Genomic DNA, 17,772 nt, shown 5'->3' with positions numbered 1-17,772 from the left:
TCAGAATGCAATTTGATAGGTCTGAGGTGATCTCATGTCCCACAAAAAATACTGTCGAAACGCAATAAACGCTCATTTTGGATCCCTTAAGTAGATCATATTTACACAACAATAGCATATCAATATATTTCACCTATTTCTAGTCAATATTTTAAATGTCAAGGACATGGAATTTTATTCAGATAACAAGCAAACTTCTATTTCTAGCTTAGGCGCTGCCCCTTAGATTCCCCGTTATTATTCAAACATGAAGTTGTTGTGTTGGCAAAAACATTGGAACATCGATCCACAATCAGAGCATTAATAACCACCAAGTCAGGTGTTTTGTTTTATTCCTACATGGACGTGTTTTTCTCATATAGTGCTATTCCAGTTGAAATCCATACACCCCCTATGGAAGACATAGACTCAATATCCCACATATGGAGTGTGAATTTCAAATGGGGTTACCTGAATGGGTGACTCCATTTGAAATCTACACCCCATGTGTGGGAGATTAAGGTCATGTCTTCTAAAGCAGACATGCCCTCAATCTCCCACACAGGGGGTGTGAATTTCAAATGGGATTACCTAAATGGATGACTCCATTTGAAATCTACACTCCCTGTATGGGAGATTAAAGTCATGTCTTCTATACAGGGTGTATGTATTTCAACAGGAATAGCGTATACTTTTCTTACCCTTTCACTTATAGAGCTGCCATCCAAGGTCCTTAGGATCTATGTTTGAATACACAGTGGGAGTCGTGCATAAAATCACAAGATGTTGCAAAATGCCTACTTCCGTATTGGCTGAGCCGTGTGCGTGAGCGAGGTACACAATTTAAGAGTGAGAGGTTGGGTGGGATGTCAGCAACTTTGAAAAACAAAATGGAGACATTTCAGGCATGAGAATTTTCAGTCTTAAAACTGACTGCAGTTGGTTTTTTTAGTCAAAATTTCCAAACTTAATTTAATTTCAGCCTTTTTTTTTTGGTACTTTTTGTCCAATTTTGCGCACATTTTCAGGTTTTTTTTAGGAAAGTGCAGTCTGAGGGACATGCCTGATATTTGTTGGATAAATTTATTCATGCCAGGCATTGAGCAGTCAATGTTAACCCTCCACAGGGGTGTCGACTGCAGACGACAATTTTCTTTTCTTTTTTTCAAAAATTCAAAAATGTCAAAATTGTAAATTTTCATGACCATATTTGGAATCAGTTTGAAAAATGCATCAAAATGAGTACAAACAAGCCTAGTATTAGTTCAGTGGTTCTTAAAATTGCTTTGATATTTTTGAAAATATCTCAAAACTTGGAGCTTATTATGTTGAAGCCTAATGGCTAGCACGCAGAGCATACACATTTCCTCTGTGTAAAGGTTTACTGCTGTTAGAGTATGAGCATTGTCCAGGGTATTTTCTGAAATGTCTGATCAGATTTAACATACACTGCAAAGTAATGACACTACATTTCTGAAATATCTGATGCCCTTAATTTTACATAGCCTATAGCCTACATGTTACAATGCCCATAGCCCTGTGTACAGGTGACTGCCATAGTGACTTGTTAAAACATCCCAAGTACTGATGTTAGACTAATTCAGACAAGGGAATCAGCAGAATGTAGCATTTTAAATGAATTAGTAAATAAATTAGAAAATTGGAAGTATCTCAGCTCTGTCGCGTAATTGCATCATGTACAATGGTGACTGTACATGTCGAATACCTGTAGTTTTTTTTGCTTGTTTCGCATGTTCGTGTTTTTTTGACAATACAATTACAAAGTATATACCATCCCAAACTTTGTTGTAGATTTTTGTTTAGATCTTTGTATTATTTTAAGATGAAAAATGTGTAGAAATGTTTTTGTCAATAAAAAAATATTTAAAAATACCTATACATGATGTGGGGGTTGTATTATTGCATATCGAGGGCTAAATGGATAGGCACTGATGATTAATGCTCTGCGTGCTAGCCATGCGCCTCAACAGAAAAAGTTGGAAGTTTTGAAATAGTTTCTCAAAATATCAAGAGCTATCTTAAGAACTACTGAACCAATCCTAGGCTTGTTTGTACTCATTTCAATGCATTTTTCAAGCTGATTACAAATATGGTCATGAAAATTTACATTTCTGAAATTTTTAAATTTTTAAATTTTTTTTGAAACATGTCGTCTGCAGTCGACACCCGCGTGAAGAGAGTTAATGCAATGGTGGGGAAAACGTCTCTTTTGTGTAAATTTGCAAGTCAGTTCCAATCCTGCAGGCTGTTTACACTAAATTCATAACCTCATTAATAAACGCGATGCGTGCGATCCAATCATATTTTATTATTTGTGAAAACGCGAACGCAAATCGAGGTCATTAATATCTCACAATTGACCGCAAAAATGCGTAATTGTTCCAATGTCGCACACAATTGACCGGCGTTATGCGTGTTGTTGTGCGTCGAACAAACTGGCGCTGCTGCGCTGGCTGCAGTATTTGGATTGCTCGCTACCATATTTGCACAGATTGTAATACGCACTTTTGTTATTGGTTGTCCTGTTTTAGCCTGATCGATTTTTGGAAAGGGAAGATGTAAAAATCATCTATTTTTATAAACTTTTGAGCAATATTTTGTGCTATTTTGTAAGGTGAAGAAGTTTAAGTGGCGAAGAGGAATGAGGTTAATAACTTTGCATCAGAATATATCAGGGCATTGTGAAAAATCTAAACATTTTGCTTTGGACCTCGGAATATCCCTCGGGCTCGCCTCAGGATATTCCTCGGTTCCAAAGGCAAAATGTTTAGATTTTTCACAATGCCCTCCAAATAACCGATGCGCAGTTATTAACCTCTAAGTAGTAATCTTAGATGAGACAACTTTGCCTGAAAAGGACATTTTTTTTCTTATTTTCAAGAAAGTTGAAGGTGCTTGTAGCCTTGTACATAGGTGTAGGATAAGATTTAATTGGAAATTAGGGAACATTATCTACAGAAAGTTACAACAATTAGTTCTCAATTGATGAGTTTCGTTAGGATTAATTTTAGTTCATCCAACATGTGATGAAATTGAGCCTCTGCTTAGGGTTTTTGCATGTGCAAAAGTAAAAAACTTAAGCACCATTTCTCAGCGTTAGAATAATGTACTGTAACCAATCTTGATTCTCAAGAATCATTCTTGATTCTCAGTAAGCAGTCTTGATTCTCAGTAATCAGTCTTGATTCTCAATAATCAGTCTTGATTCTCAAGAATCATTCTTGATTCTCAGTAAGCAGTCTTGATTCTCAGTACTCAGTCTTGATTCTCAGTAATCAGTCTTGATTCTCAATAATCAGTCTTGATTCTCAATAATCAATCTTGATTCTCAATAATCAGTCTTGATTCTCAATAATCAATCTTGATTCTCAGTAATCAGTCTTGATTCTCAATAATCAATCTTGATTCTCAATAATCAGTCTTGATTCTCAATAATCAATCTTGATTCTCAATAATCAGTCTTGATTCTCAATAATCAATCTTGATTCTCAGTAATCACTCTTGATTCTCAATAATCAATCTTGATTCTCAATAATCAATCTTGATTCTCAGTAATCAATCTTGATTCTCAATAATCAATCCTGATTCTCAGTAAGCAGTCTTGATTCTCAGTACTCAGTCTTGATTCTCAGTAATCAGTCTTGATTCTCAATAATCAGTCTTGATTCTCAATAATCAATCTTGATTCTCAGTAATTAGTCTTGATTCTCAATAATCAATCTTGATTCTCAAGAATCAATCTTGATTCTCAGTAATCAGTCTTGATTCTCAATAATCAGTCTTGATTCTCAGTAATCAGTCTTGATTCTCAGTAATCAGTCTTGATTCTCAATAATCAATCTTGATTCTCAAGAATCAATCTTGATTCTCAGTAATCAGTCTTGATTCTCAATAATCAATCTTGATTCTCAGTAATCAGTCTTGATTCACAGTAAGCAGTCTTGATTCTCAATAATCAACCTTGATTCTTTGTAACCAGTCTTGATTCTCAGTAATCAGTCTTGATTCTCAATAATCAACCTTGATTCTCAAGAATCAATCTCAATTCTCTCTTGATTCTTTAAAAGCTTTTGATTGAATTCTTTGATTCTTGCAAATCATCTACTGTAGACTTGAGAAATTTTCGAGAAGCAATTTTGAGAATCGACCCTATATCCCTTATATATATTAGGATCTATGCTTTGAGTCGTACAAATATCTGTACAAGAATATTCGCAAGAATTGATTAGCAGATTCACACCAAAAGGAATAAAAATTGCTAAAAATAGACCTCAAATGGTAACCACATAACCACACATGGATCAACTGTAATGTATATCTTACCTTATAAAACATGCCTGAACTCATTATAGCAGCTTGCAACTTAACATTCAAATTATGAACTTGTATGTCAAGGAGTGCTTGCATAAGTGCCATGTGATGGAATGGAATCGATTCGTAAAAGGGGTTATGAACATAGAGTTGACCTTGAGATGCAATTACATTGTAAAAATTGTACTAGGATTGCAAACATGCTCATCTGTAAGGGCAAATTTCTTTAATCCCAATATGTGTGTATGTTCATTGAATGACCTTTGTATGTGGTGGGTACAAAAACTCATAATAGGTCAAAATTGAAACAGTGATGGATAAATGGGATTATTGAACACTGACATCGCAAATGACGATATTCAGCGCATAGAAATATGCGCGTATTTTTTGGGGGCTTTGGGGGCGCCAGCCCCCCGAGGGTCAAAGTAAGGGGCTGCAAAAACGAAGGGGCGGCAAAAAAGAAGGGCGACGGAAAAGAAGGGCGGCAAAAAGAAGGGCGGTGGAAGAAGAAGGGGTGGCAAAAAGAATTAGTAATTTGAAAAAGCATAAAAAACTGTGAAAAAATGGTACGATCCGTTGCTTTTAGGGCGCTAGTGCCTAAAAACTTTTTTTTTTTTTTTTTTGCTCTTCAGTTTTTCAAACCACCGAAAAAAAAAATTGGGTCAACCATTTCGGATGTTGAGGAAGGGCGGCAAAATTAAATTTTCTTCAGCCCCCCGGGGTAGGAGCGGTCACGGTACGCCACTGGATTTGGCATTGATTTTCTATGCATGTGAAATTGTAAGGACAAGAATATCAAACAGATTTGTCAAAAATCCCAAACTCAAACTTGCTAATAATTACTTCAAACAATATCATTACGTCTCAGTTTTGATAGTGAAAATGTCGAAATGGTCCATTTTGGGGGACTGTTTTATCAATCATCTTTCTATACGTTGATGATGTTGATCTGATGCCCATAACAAATATTTACAGGACAAATGCATTCTAATGATTCTAAATTTCTAATGATGACAGACATACTACAGTATTGGCTCAGTTGTTCTTCAGATAGTAACTTAGTGATTTTGTATGTGATTATAAGTGCATACAATTGTAGAGCATAAAAGGTGTAGCGCCAGTCGGTCGTCGACTATGAAAATATTAATCATAAGTTGTGATATGAAATATGTATAATATGACAAAGTGGAAAGGAGCAAAGCATGTTTAGGAAAGACACCCAGCAAATTATAGGAGAATATGATATTATACAGGTATATGACATATTGGACCATGAGGTGCAGAAATACTACTTTTGTGTGTGATAGGAATACAAACGTCCCTATCAATTGATGGGGCGGGTGAAAATTTACTTGCATAATCACATGTATATGCATAATGTGTAGGATCATTCTTATTAACTTATTTTCATGATTCTTGGAAAAATAAGTCAGGAGTATGTGTAGGTGTGAAATTTGAATAAAGCTTACAAAATATCCTATATTTACTAATAATGTCATTATTTCACAGTTTTGATAGTGAAAATGTCAAAACGGTCCATTTTTGGGGACATCAATGATTTGCTGTAAGCTGATGATGTTGATCCACATCCCTGGGTGATGTTCAGGGTTGATAAGTTTAAATACATTTAGGATAGGCCTTGCAATATTGCTGTGTTTCATTTCATTGGTGTAATTTTAGAGAATAACATTGCCATATTTTCCTAGTTTTAGTCATTTAACTAAAACAAATGCAGTATACTGCCTCATCTTAATATATTGTTCTTCACTCATACCTCCCGACCCTGAGATCCCCCACCGGGCCCCCCTCACACAAACGAATAAACATACCAAAACACAAGAAATTAGCATTAATTGTCGGTACTGTTATTGATCAGAGCACTACTGTAATGCTCCATGATCAAAATGATCAAAATGATTGAACACCGAATCTGCTATTGCCCAATCGTCAGAATCTACAATACGACTTATGAAATCAGCTCTGTCGTTTTCTGCTCTAGGTATCCACTCTACTTCCAAGGAAATGTTGTGCCTGACACAAGTCCCACATATATCTAACGCTATATTGTGCAAATCAGGTTTCATACTACCTTGTTTAGCTATTTTAGCTACTGCTTGATTGTCAGTAAACCACTTAATCCTATGATTGGACAGCTTACCAACTAGAGATTGCATCACTAGGTCAACTGCCCTTAATTCTCTCCATGTAGAGCTTGTTTTCATTTCTTCAGTAGGCCATAGACCGTGTGCTATATCATCTCCTAAACCAATCACATACCCACCATATCCTGTGCTACTTGCATCCGAATATGCTATTCTAGTAGCGGATGGCTTAAACTCCAACTGATTATTGTTGAGAATACGGATGTTTTCAATCCAGAATTTTAACTCTTCGACAGCTTGAGTGGATAAATGAACAAAAGAATGCCAATTTGCCTTTGTTTCGATGCAAACATGCATTGCTTTAGTCATTAAGCTAGACATATTTCCCACCGCTAACCCCGTGGAAACTATCTTACCTGTAATACTTGCTAAAAGTCTTGCACTTACTCTTCCAAAGGAGGACTTCTTTAGAGAATCTAACATACCTAAACAAGATTGATAAATGTCTTGCACTCTCTTCTCAAGTACTTTGAAACTGCCAGATTGCGTATCTATACTGTAACCTAACCATTCCATGTATTGAGTAGGCAACCAGATTGATTTTTGAACATTTGGTACAAAACCAGAAGCAATAAGATCAGCCTTAATCTCTTCGCTTACCGAATTGGCTTCCACAAAGCTATCTGCAAAACCTAATCCATCATCCAAAAACACTACTATGTTTTTACCTTCACTCCTCCATTTCTTAACAAGGGGTCGAACCGTTTTCGTGAATAGAAAAGCTGCAGAACTGAGACCAAATGGTAATGAGGTAAACCTGAACATAGTACTCTTACCATCAACTGTCCATTTGAAACCAAGAAAAGTCTGGTGGCTCGGATGTATATCCACATGATGATATCCTGATTTAAGGTCAAACTTAAACATATACCCACCTTTCTTCAGGAACAACAAAGCTGTCCTCATATCTTCGAATTTTACTGATTTCTTATGAATAAATTGGTTCACTAATCTTAGATCAAGAATTAACCTCTTCTTACCATTCGACTGGACAGAAACTGTTAAAGGGTTAATAACATGTGGCGCTATATGGCAAACCTCAACTGTGCCTAATTTGACTAAATCAGAAATAGCCCTAGTTACAAAATCGCCATTATCCAAAGCCGATTTGTTATTTCTTGAAAATTGATTTGGCGGCAAATCATAAAATGGGATAACATAGCCATATTTTACGATATCCAAAATGAAATCAGGAGCACCAATCTTGTGCCAAAATTCTTGGTGAGATTTTAATCTACCAGAAACTTTAATATCGCATGTACCATCTTCATATTCTGCTAGATCATTTAGCACATTAGAATTCTCTATATTCATGATTTCTACAAGATCATACTTAACTTTGTTATTTACTTTAGCGGCTGTTTCCAGTCTGGGTTGAACTCTGGTAGCTCTGATCTCTGTATTGACTGGTACTGCGTGCTGGACAGGATTCTTTCCAGTGCCCGAACTTGCCACAGAAAAAACATGCTCCTTTTGCTTGCTTAAAACCGGGCCATACCCGGGTTGCCAAGAAAAAGCGGATTAGGATTAGCCCTAGGAGTAAAACCAGAAGTAGACTGAATGTCTCTCTTGAAGCATTTTGGGGGTTTTCTGGCTTGCTGTTTCTGTTTGATTTTCCTCCCTGCTCTTGCTTCTGCCCGCATGATCCTCTTCTCATCGTCTTCATCTTCAGCCAGCTCATTGGTCTCGTATTCAGCGACGGTTGTCCAACCATGCTCGCTCTGTTCAGCTAATTTGATCAGCTTCTGTCTATCTCGTAGTAAACCCAAGGCTTTCCTTAATGATTGGTCTGCTTCAATCGGTTTCTCAATAGATTCTTCTATTAATTCCACAATGGATCTGATAAATAAGAAAAAGATACAAAACATGATAAAGGCTCATTAATTTTATTACATAACAATCATGTCTCGTATTATAGTATCCTGATTACACAAGCATCGATCCTATATAACCTCAATCTGCTTCGTCGTGCACTGATGCATGCTCAACTCACAAATTTTTAGCAACATAAATTTCACTAACTATGGAAGCTTACGGCCTATATTGAAAATAACTCATTGTGTCACAACGAAAATAATGACACACGCTAATTAAAATGAACGAAAACACCTATTAAATCTTTTTAGCAGCAATAACGCACCTGAGCCGGGGTGAGTCAAATTTCGCGCCAATTTTACTGACAAAGGAACTCAACACAAAACTAGACACACGCCCACACTCTCATAGGCCTATTTGGCAGCATAATTCATTGCCATTCAGAACAAAGGCTTTATATTAAATATACACAAATATACTCAAACTTTGTTTTAACCGTGCACGTTTGTCACAGAACTGAAACAGGGTGGGGCAATTTTCGCGCCAAAATACAAACAAAGAACTCGACCAAAAAACTACACAAAAAAGCCCCCATATCCTAATTTCTTGGAATTCATTTCATTCAGACTCTAAAAGCGTATTTATAATCTACTATAGAAGTAAATGAACACTTAACTGATTGAATTCAAATTGTCTTTTGTTGCCTTCCCTCTTCCACTTGACTTCCTTCTTCGCCGAAACTTCGCTCACTTTCTTCTGTAACACCTCTATATTTCTCTTGTTTTCCTCCTGAAACTGCCTCTTGGTATCCTCTAATAAAACTGCGAACCTGTTCGCTAACTCATCCTGGGAAGACTTAATAGACTGTAAAAGTGCTTGAAAATCTCCTTTGGTTGCTGCCTCGGTAGACATGTCGACGGAAATATAAAAATTGTGTGTTGTAGGCTCCAGCTACCGGCGTGAAGTGATCTAACCCCGAACAACCCTTCACAATCTCATTCCCGATGACGTAATCGTGAAGAAGTTTAATTTATTCTAATTCAACGAGGGCAGTATCAACCGAATAAATTTCCAAATCTTGCATTGCAAAGAAGCTAATATTTGCATTATTTTATATTTCCATTGGTCCTGTGGTTCTTGAGTTAAGGCCAATAATGTGTCAAAACTACAGTTTTGGACATTTTCCCCCTCCCAAGAAAAATCATTCATATGGGGCAGAAATGACAGCCCTGATATCAGGCCTTGAGATCTCCTTTATTATAGAATCCATAACATTTCTCTTGTGTGTCAGCTTTATTTGTCTACATATTTGAATGCAAACACCACTTGGACATGCTCCTCTTTTAAGCCACATTTCCCAAACCTCCGCGATGCTCTAGTCTGATACTAGATCATAGATGTACCGTATTGTTTGTAATAAACGCTCCCCCTCTAATAAACGCCCCCCTCCAATTTTTCTGTGAAAATTTGACAAAAATGCGAACATGTCCATGACATATCGTGTAGGTAAGCTTAAAACTTGCATCAGTCATGTCAGTCACGATCGCAAAATTGAATGGACAAAACCTATTATGACTCAACTCCCATCCATTGTATTGCCTAATTATGGTAGAATTTCACTAATTCCATGCACTTACAGGTGTAATTTTGTTGTATTCCCCACGAAAATGTCATTTTCCGTGGGCGCCGCCATCATGTATAGTGTAAATCCCTCCTTTTAATAGGAGCACCATCGGGAAATTGAACACGATTTTTAAGCTTTTTTCACTGACAATTCACTTCCAATAAACGCCCCCTTTTGGAAAAATGCAACGCCCCCGGGGCGTTTATTACAAACAATACGGTATGTGTTTTTCTGTGCACATCAGCTAGATATATGTTTTTCGGTGCACATCAACTAATGATGTAGATGCAGCAGAAGCTAGGAAGTGGCTGTGTAAGGCCATGGTGTTAATGCTTTAGCTGCATGCTAGCCATAGGCTTCAAGAGTCCAACGTTTTAAGATATTTTCAAAATATCAAGAGCTATCTCAAGAACCACTGAACAAATACTAGGCTTGTTTGTACTTATTTTAATGCATTTTTCATTCCGATTCCAAATATGGTCATGAAAATGTACAATTCTTAAATTTTTGAATTTTTAAACTTTTTTGAAACATGTTGCCTGCAGTCGACACCCGCTTGAAGAGAGTTAACCTCAATTGAAGATAACTATGTGTATGTGGGTGTATGTGCAAACCATAGAGATGCATAGCATTACTAGGTTAAGAGGAAATCAAAGGGGAACATACATAACAGTGTCCTGAATACAAAAATGTATGCAATACACTGAACAAAATTCAAGAGACATGGTGCATTCCAATTGGGCTGTTCCATTTGAAATTCATACAACATATATTCACACAAGGAATGTGAATTTCAAATTGGGTTACCTGAATGGGCGACTCCATTTGAAATCTACACCCCCTTTGTGGGAGATTAATGTCTTTCATAGTAGACTTTTGGCTTTCAAATCATCATAATTGTGCTTTTTTATAGTATGAGCGTGGAACGGTCCATGGAATTCCCATGGATTAACATGTGTCCCTCACGGACCAACCTGGGTAAACAAACAAACAAACAAACAATAAAATAAATGTGTTGAAGTTTTAAAAAGTATTAAAAGTTGTGTTTTGAGTGAATGTGAAAAGGAGAGTTAGGAACAAACTTAGAATGGGCTATTCCAGAAAATAAGTGCACACCCCCTATAGAGGAGTAAATTTTCAATCAAAGAAATGTCCAGATTTCCAAGTCTGCTTTCTGAAAACGACTGGAATTCCAGTTGCCAATGTGACTTGAAAAAGCTTGGAAATCCAATTAAATGAAGGGAAAATCACAGAAATGTCCAAAATGAGCTCTCAAATTGAGGATTTCTGATTTTGAAATATTTTTCTGCCGGATTTTTTTACCTTTGGACACTATAAAAATCTGGATTTCCAACAGTCACGACTGGACAAAAAGTCCGGAAATCCGAACTCCTCTATAGGGGGTGTGCATCTATTTTCTGGAATAGCCCAATTGAAGGATCAGAGATGACCATAGCTTGAGATACCCTATCTAAAATACAGGTTTACATTTACCATCTTACATTATCTTGCTGTATTTCAACTAGGGTGCCATAGGTAGAAAACCCAGGTTTTTTAGAACAATACAAATGCGTAATCTATTCATGACATCGGTGATGCGACCTCGATGGCCATCATTTCTATTCACCATAATGAAGTGAGAGAGAATTGAATTGCTGCGTGTACGTCACAACATAAATTAACACAATAGAAATTAGCCTTTGTGAATTGTCCATTGTGCCCCCATTCACAAAGGACATACATGTACTGAACGTAGCAAAGAATAAAATTTACAATTTGCCAGCGAAGTGTTACGTGTAATTCCATTATCACCATGTCAACTGGATCACGCTTTTCAGTTGTGCACCATGATCGAAATAATCGCAACACAAAGTCTATGGCATGTTAAACAATTCCAAAAGGTGTGTGATCCAGTTACCAGGGAGTTATGTAACCACTTCGCTGGCGAATAGCTGAATATTGATAATTTTTTCTTACCTTATTTGATTTATTTTGTTCAAATTGAACCTGCAAAGATATTTTAAAGACATTAAAATGGCACCAGAATAAGAGTTGGTTCAACATCTCTATTATTTAGAGGTTAATAACTCAAGATCGGTTATTTGGAGGCATTGTGAAAAATCTAAACATTTTGCCTTTGAATATCCCAAGGGGCGTGGCCCGAGGGATATTCCGAGGTCCAAAGCAAAATGTTTAGATTTTTCACAATGCCCGACTATATTACCGATGCAAAGTTAAAACCTCATTCATAACCGTCACTTTAATCTCTTCACCTTACAAAATAACACAAAATTTTGTTCAAAAGTTTATAAAAATAGATTATTTTTACATCTTCCCTTGCAGAACGACCAATAACAAAAGTGCGTATCACAATCTGTGCAAATATGGTAGCGCCGCAATCCAAATCGGCAGCCAGCGCCACAAGACAGTTTGTTGGACGCACAATACCGCATACGAGAAGTCAATTGTGTGCGACATTGGAACAATTACGCATTTTGCGGTCAATTGTGAGATATTAATGACCTCGATTTGCGTTCGCGTTTTCGCAAATAATAAAATATGATTGGATCGCACGCATCATGTTTATTAATGAGGTTATGAATATATTATAGGCAATTGCCGATAAGCCATTATTGCATCAATATTAGACTTATTCCAGCAATAACAGTCTACTTACTCGACTATTTGTCTTTAGAAGTTAAAATAACAGAGGAACTGAAGTGCACTAATTGGTTGAAGATGATGATTTTATTATTATATTGCAATATTTCTATTACTGTATAACCAGATAGGCAAGCATACCTAGATATGCATACCCATATATTGCATTTATGGATTTACGTTATGCACGGCAATACCATTGCTTGTGTGTGCTCCAACAAAAATGTTTAGGGAAATATTGAAGCATTGTGTATTTTAGCTGATAACACAATTGTCTACTGGTGAAAGCTTTCGAAATAATGTATGTATAAAATTGAATTCAAGAAACAAAATATTAGTGAAAAGTGAAATTTTCTTATGTTCTTTGGAAAGAGAATTGTTGCTGCAAGGAGTATCTGGCGTAAATGGCGCTCTGAGAACTTTTCCAATTTGCACTTGTATAAGCACCCCTTTCAATTTTTCAAGTTTTGTATGAAAATTAATAAAAAATATCTCCAGGATCTGTGCTAAATCAGAGAAAGACAATCAGGGTATCAGTTTTCACTGACTAACATTTATTCTACAGTTATTACTTCTTATTAAATTGCAGCATTATTTTGCATGGTAAATATCCATTTTGAACTTCATAACACAGTTGAAAAATGACTTGCCTATAAGTTTGATCAGCTCGTAATCGGCGAGAATTGTTAGGATTTTACCACTTCACCGAAAAGCAGAGCTATACCAAAAATTATATAGTTGACCTGATCATTCAAGTTGATGGTACATTTAAGGTTCCACTGCCTGAACAGAATTGATTATAACTTGAATTCCCTCAATGAGGTGACCATATCACCAGGCTGTCATTCTAGGAACCTAATGAAATGTAACATCCATGTAATAAGGTATAGATTTGTATAGGAAATGCACTACAACTAGAAATCCATTCCCTCCACATCATAAAACTACTTTACCATGATTACCATACCTGGAAGACAAACTAAATTTAAAGTGATTCAATGCTGCTATTTGGTGCCGGTCTGAGCGAGTCCTTTTCTGATGGTTGTGTCTCTTACAGACATCCTCCCTCTGGGATCCAAACAATGTTCCCGCCCTCATAGCCTATTGTATGTATAATGTACTTAAAAACATCTTTAAGGTGATTCATGTTGCTTAATTAAGGGGTATTAAAATACCCCTTAAGCACCTTAAAGATGCTTTTTATGATATTGTACCCCTCAAAATGTGAAATAAAAGTACCTCATTGTTTTCCAAGAATGCGTTGAAAAAGGATCACAACTGTTTGAGCATTGAAAAAAAAACCAATCCTCCCACCCCCTTGTCAATGAAAATCCTCTGGACGAGAGAAAAAAAAATTGTTTTTATGCAGACTAATACACAAACAAGCAGAGAATTTAATCAAAACTTGTACTTTTGTAAAGAGTACCTTTGAAAATTAAAAAAGATCACTATGCCATATGTACGTGGGCAGGTTCCAACCAGTGATTAAATGAAGCATTAGTGACTGCCACGTTCAAATACAAAATAAAAGTTCAGATTTTGTTGGTGGTTGTGTATAGTGTACACACCCTTAGGGGAAGAAAACAGATGTAGTGCGAGGTCTAGCGTCCATGGAATTGTCATGATCACAGCAGAAATATACTCTTCCCAGAATCCTTTGCCCTAAATGAAATTGAGCTAGATCACACATCACAGCCATGCAGTAGCGTAGCCAGCGGGGGGCAGGGGGGGGGGGGCAGAGTGCCCCCCCTGACAAAAAAATTAAAGAAAAAGTGCCCCTCTGACAAAAAATGAAAGAGAAAATCAGGAGGGCAAAGAAAAAGAAAAAGAGCAAGGAGCCCCTTTTCTAGCAAAATTCAGGGCCAAAATAGTGTAAAATACAACAATTTTCCGCGCTACGCGCACACATTGTAACAATAAAGCCCTTTTTAGCCGCATAATGGGCGAAAATAGTGTAAAATACAATTTTTTTTTTTCGCGCTACGCGCTCACATCATCCCAATAAGACCCTTTTCGGGAAGCTCGAAGACATACACTCAGTCTCTATATGTATTGTATGATGTAACTGTATTTTTTTTCGTCTGTGCCCCCAAAATTTTATTTTGCCCCCCGACCAAGAAAGCTGGCTAAGCCCCTGCAGCCATGCACTCTTAGATAATAAGAACCAGTAAGAGTAAACGTTCGAAAAATGTGAACCATGCATTGATTGTGTGTAATGCACTTATATTTGCTTGTATTTTCCAACATTTTTAGTGACAATTTTGTTATAAAAATAGCGAAAATCATACAATTTTTTGTTACGCATGAAATCGGTTAATAAATGCATATCACTTGTTGCTTGAGAAATTGTACAAAATAATGCACTTGTACTGAGATGTTGAGGCATAATGCACTCCCATCCCCCCGTTAGTACAATTTCACTCCCAACAAGTGATACGCATTAACCTATAGATATGGGGGAGGGGTATACAGGCCTTGAAGCATGATGGGAAGCAATGGCATTCTGCTGTGGCAATGATCATCTAGCAATGTGGGAGGAAGATGTCTTGTTATTCTTCACCTGATATTAATACATGCAGAGCATAGACCCTAGGAAAGAAGACTTCTGCAGTTACATGCTGAATGCAGTGCCAGGTCTAGGAATGATCAAATTAATTAAAAGCTTTGTATTTTTTGGCGGTTTTGGGAAGTGAACATGTTATTTCATAACCCACTTTTTTTTATAAATATTCATGAACTTTAATAAGTATAATGGGTACTGCATTAGAATTTGGACAATTGTTGCTTATGAATTTTTTTTTTTAAAGTGGGCTATGAAATAAATTAAGCTGACACTTGAGCGGAAAATCAGTCAAGAAATGAAAAAAAAACACTGCGGAGAACTGGCAACGCAACATCTGTCACAACAGACAAATGCCTGGAAAAACAACACACTATATAACCGGCCTTTCAAGAACCCTGACATATTATATCATATCTGGAAAAATAACTTGGTACAAAAACAATTTTGGTGTCATTTTTAAGTTGTTAAAACTAGGTCTGATGTAAGCAGTCGAGGTATACAAAACACACAAACAAATATTACGCAAGTACACAAATACCGAGGAGATCATTGCTGATGCTTGTTTTCCCAGCATAATACAAGTCAACATATGGAAGAAATGACTTAATCTTAATTGGTGACTCCATTTAAACATGAAGGCAGGGTCTTGATTGGCTTATTTGCTGAACTTGACATTTGCATTATGATTAGGCTATTCAAGTTTAAATCCATACACCCCTGGAAGGCATGACTTAATCTTCCACACAAGGAGTGTGAATTTCAAATGGGGTTACCTGACTTGATGACTCCATTTGAAAGCTATACCCCCTGTATGAAAGCTTAAGGTTATGTCTTCCATAGGGCATGCGCCAGCCCCCGGGGTAAAAGCAGGGGGCGGCCAAAATGAAGGGGCGGCGGAAGATGAAGGGGTCGGCAAAAACAGGGGCGGCAAAAACGAAGGGGGCGGCAAAATGAATAAGTAAACCAAAAAGGGCGGAAAAATTTGATAAAGCATAAAAATTTTTTTACAAATGGTACTATAGATCAAAATGTGCTGCTTTTAGGGCGCTAGCGCCTGAAACCCTTTTTTTTTTTTCCTTTTTTTTTTTTTGCTCTTCACTTTTTCAAACGACAGAGAAAAAAATTGGGTCAACCTTTTCGGGCTGTTGAGGAAGGGGCGGTAAAATTGAATTTTCTTCAGCCCCCCGGGGTTGGGCCGGCCACGGTATGTATGGATTTCACATGGAATAGCCTAAATAAGTTTCTTGTAGCTATTTTCCCTAGCTATACAAACCATCACTGATTATAAGTTGATTATTATTTGAAATTATGTATTGATATTTGTAATAGATAAGCATCTTTAAGTGCCCCGGGTATGTAACCTCTTTCAAGTCAAGAAATACAAAGTGCAAAATTGACCTTTTGTAGAAAATGCATAACTCAAGTACGGTATTGCTCTTGAATATTTACGTCAAAATTTGTAAAGTTATATTAGCTTCATATAGTTACAAGAAACACTACTCCTGGTGATACTTTGTGCGTAGGATATCATTCCCTACAATATTATGTAAAACAAACAACACATGAAGAGATTTATTTTACTGATACAAATACAGATTTTTAAATCGGTTCAACATCGCTCAAAATTGTAATAATCTGCCGATTTGGAGAAACTTATTTAACACACTAGATACAAAGCTTATGATACAGCAAATGTAATGCATGTTCAGATAAGCAGCTAGCATAGATAAAACATACAAGAGTACTTGGAGGGATTTTGAAACACAAAAAACTCAATTTTGTTCATTCATATCAACATATTCATTGCCATCGTTATTTCCCAGACTGTGAATAAAGAACACCCTTAGAGAAAGCAGTGTCTTGTTGTGACTATTTCAAATTGTACATTTCTAAACTAGTCTGTGCTGCCTCCAAACCCTTCCTATGTGTAAGGTGGATGTCACTAACAGATCAAAATTTTGTGATTTTTTTATCAAAAATGTCAGAATTCCACATTTTCTTGATGATATAAGAAATTTTTGTTAAAAATTGCATCCAAATGAGTACAAACATGCCTAGTATTGGAGCAGCGATTTTATAGAGGGATTTATACTTATGTAGAGAGAGTTGTATAATTTTGCGAAGCAGTAGGATTCTTTGTATAGATTTCTCATGATGGTTATTGGTATGCAATAATTGTTCACTCTGGGCAATGCTCTAGTAGAGCTGTCAAGATTGTCATGTTGTTTTTATTTGACTAACTTACATAAAAGATGCAATTTCAATAGCTTCTGTTTACAGTTACTGATGTTATTATTTCTAATTCTCGGACAAATGTGTATGTGCCTTTCTGCGTGTGCGTTTTGACTGTCTACTTTGCAGAAGCGCCGACAGTGGCGACTGGCTGCTTAGTAACAACAACATTACATGGGGTGATTGGTTTAAAGTCCCATTCAGTGATCCCAGCGCAGGTGTAAAAAAAATTGAAATTGTTTATAAACGCATAACTTCACCAAGTGCATCACATAAGCATATGATGTTCAACTGTAGTAAATTGGTATTTTTGAAAAGAAAAATTTGGCAAAAAAACAAACAAACAAAGAAAACAGCAGTATTGACAAAGTTGAAGCCCCATTCAAATACACGGTAGCTAATTT

General features: G+C 36.6%; 2 protein-coding genes across 2 annotated transcripts in view; one reads left to right on the top strand and one right to left on the bottom strand.

Moving 5' to 3' along the window:
- LOC140141566 (solute carrier family 4 member 11-like) overlaps positions 1–17,772 on the top strand; it is a 302,152-nt gene that overhangs the window by 16,343 nt on the left and 268,037 nt on the right. The window lies entirely within an intron of this gene.
- On the bottom strand, positions 6,192–7,787 carry LOC140141653 (uncharacterized). The gene has a single exon (XM_072163563.1). The coding sequence runs from the start codon at positions 7,785–7,787 to the stop codon at positions 6,192–6,194; it is 1,596 nt and encodes a 531-aa protein (XP_072019664.1).

This window comes from Amphiura filiformis, chromosome 19, assembly GCF_039555335.1.
Source record: "Amphiura filiformis chromosome 19, Afil_fr2py, whole genome shotgun sequence".
NCBI classification, from domain to species: domain Eukaryota; kingdom Metazoa; phylum Echinodermata; class Ophiuroidea; order Amphilepidida; family Amphiuridae; genus Amphiura; species Amphiura filiformis.
The sequence above is the reverse complement of the archived record's forward strand: the minus strand, read 5'-3'. Positions and strand labels throughout refer to the sequence as shown.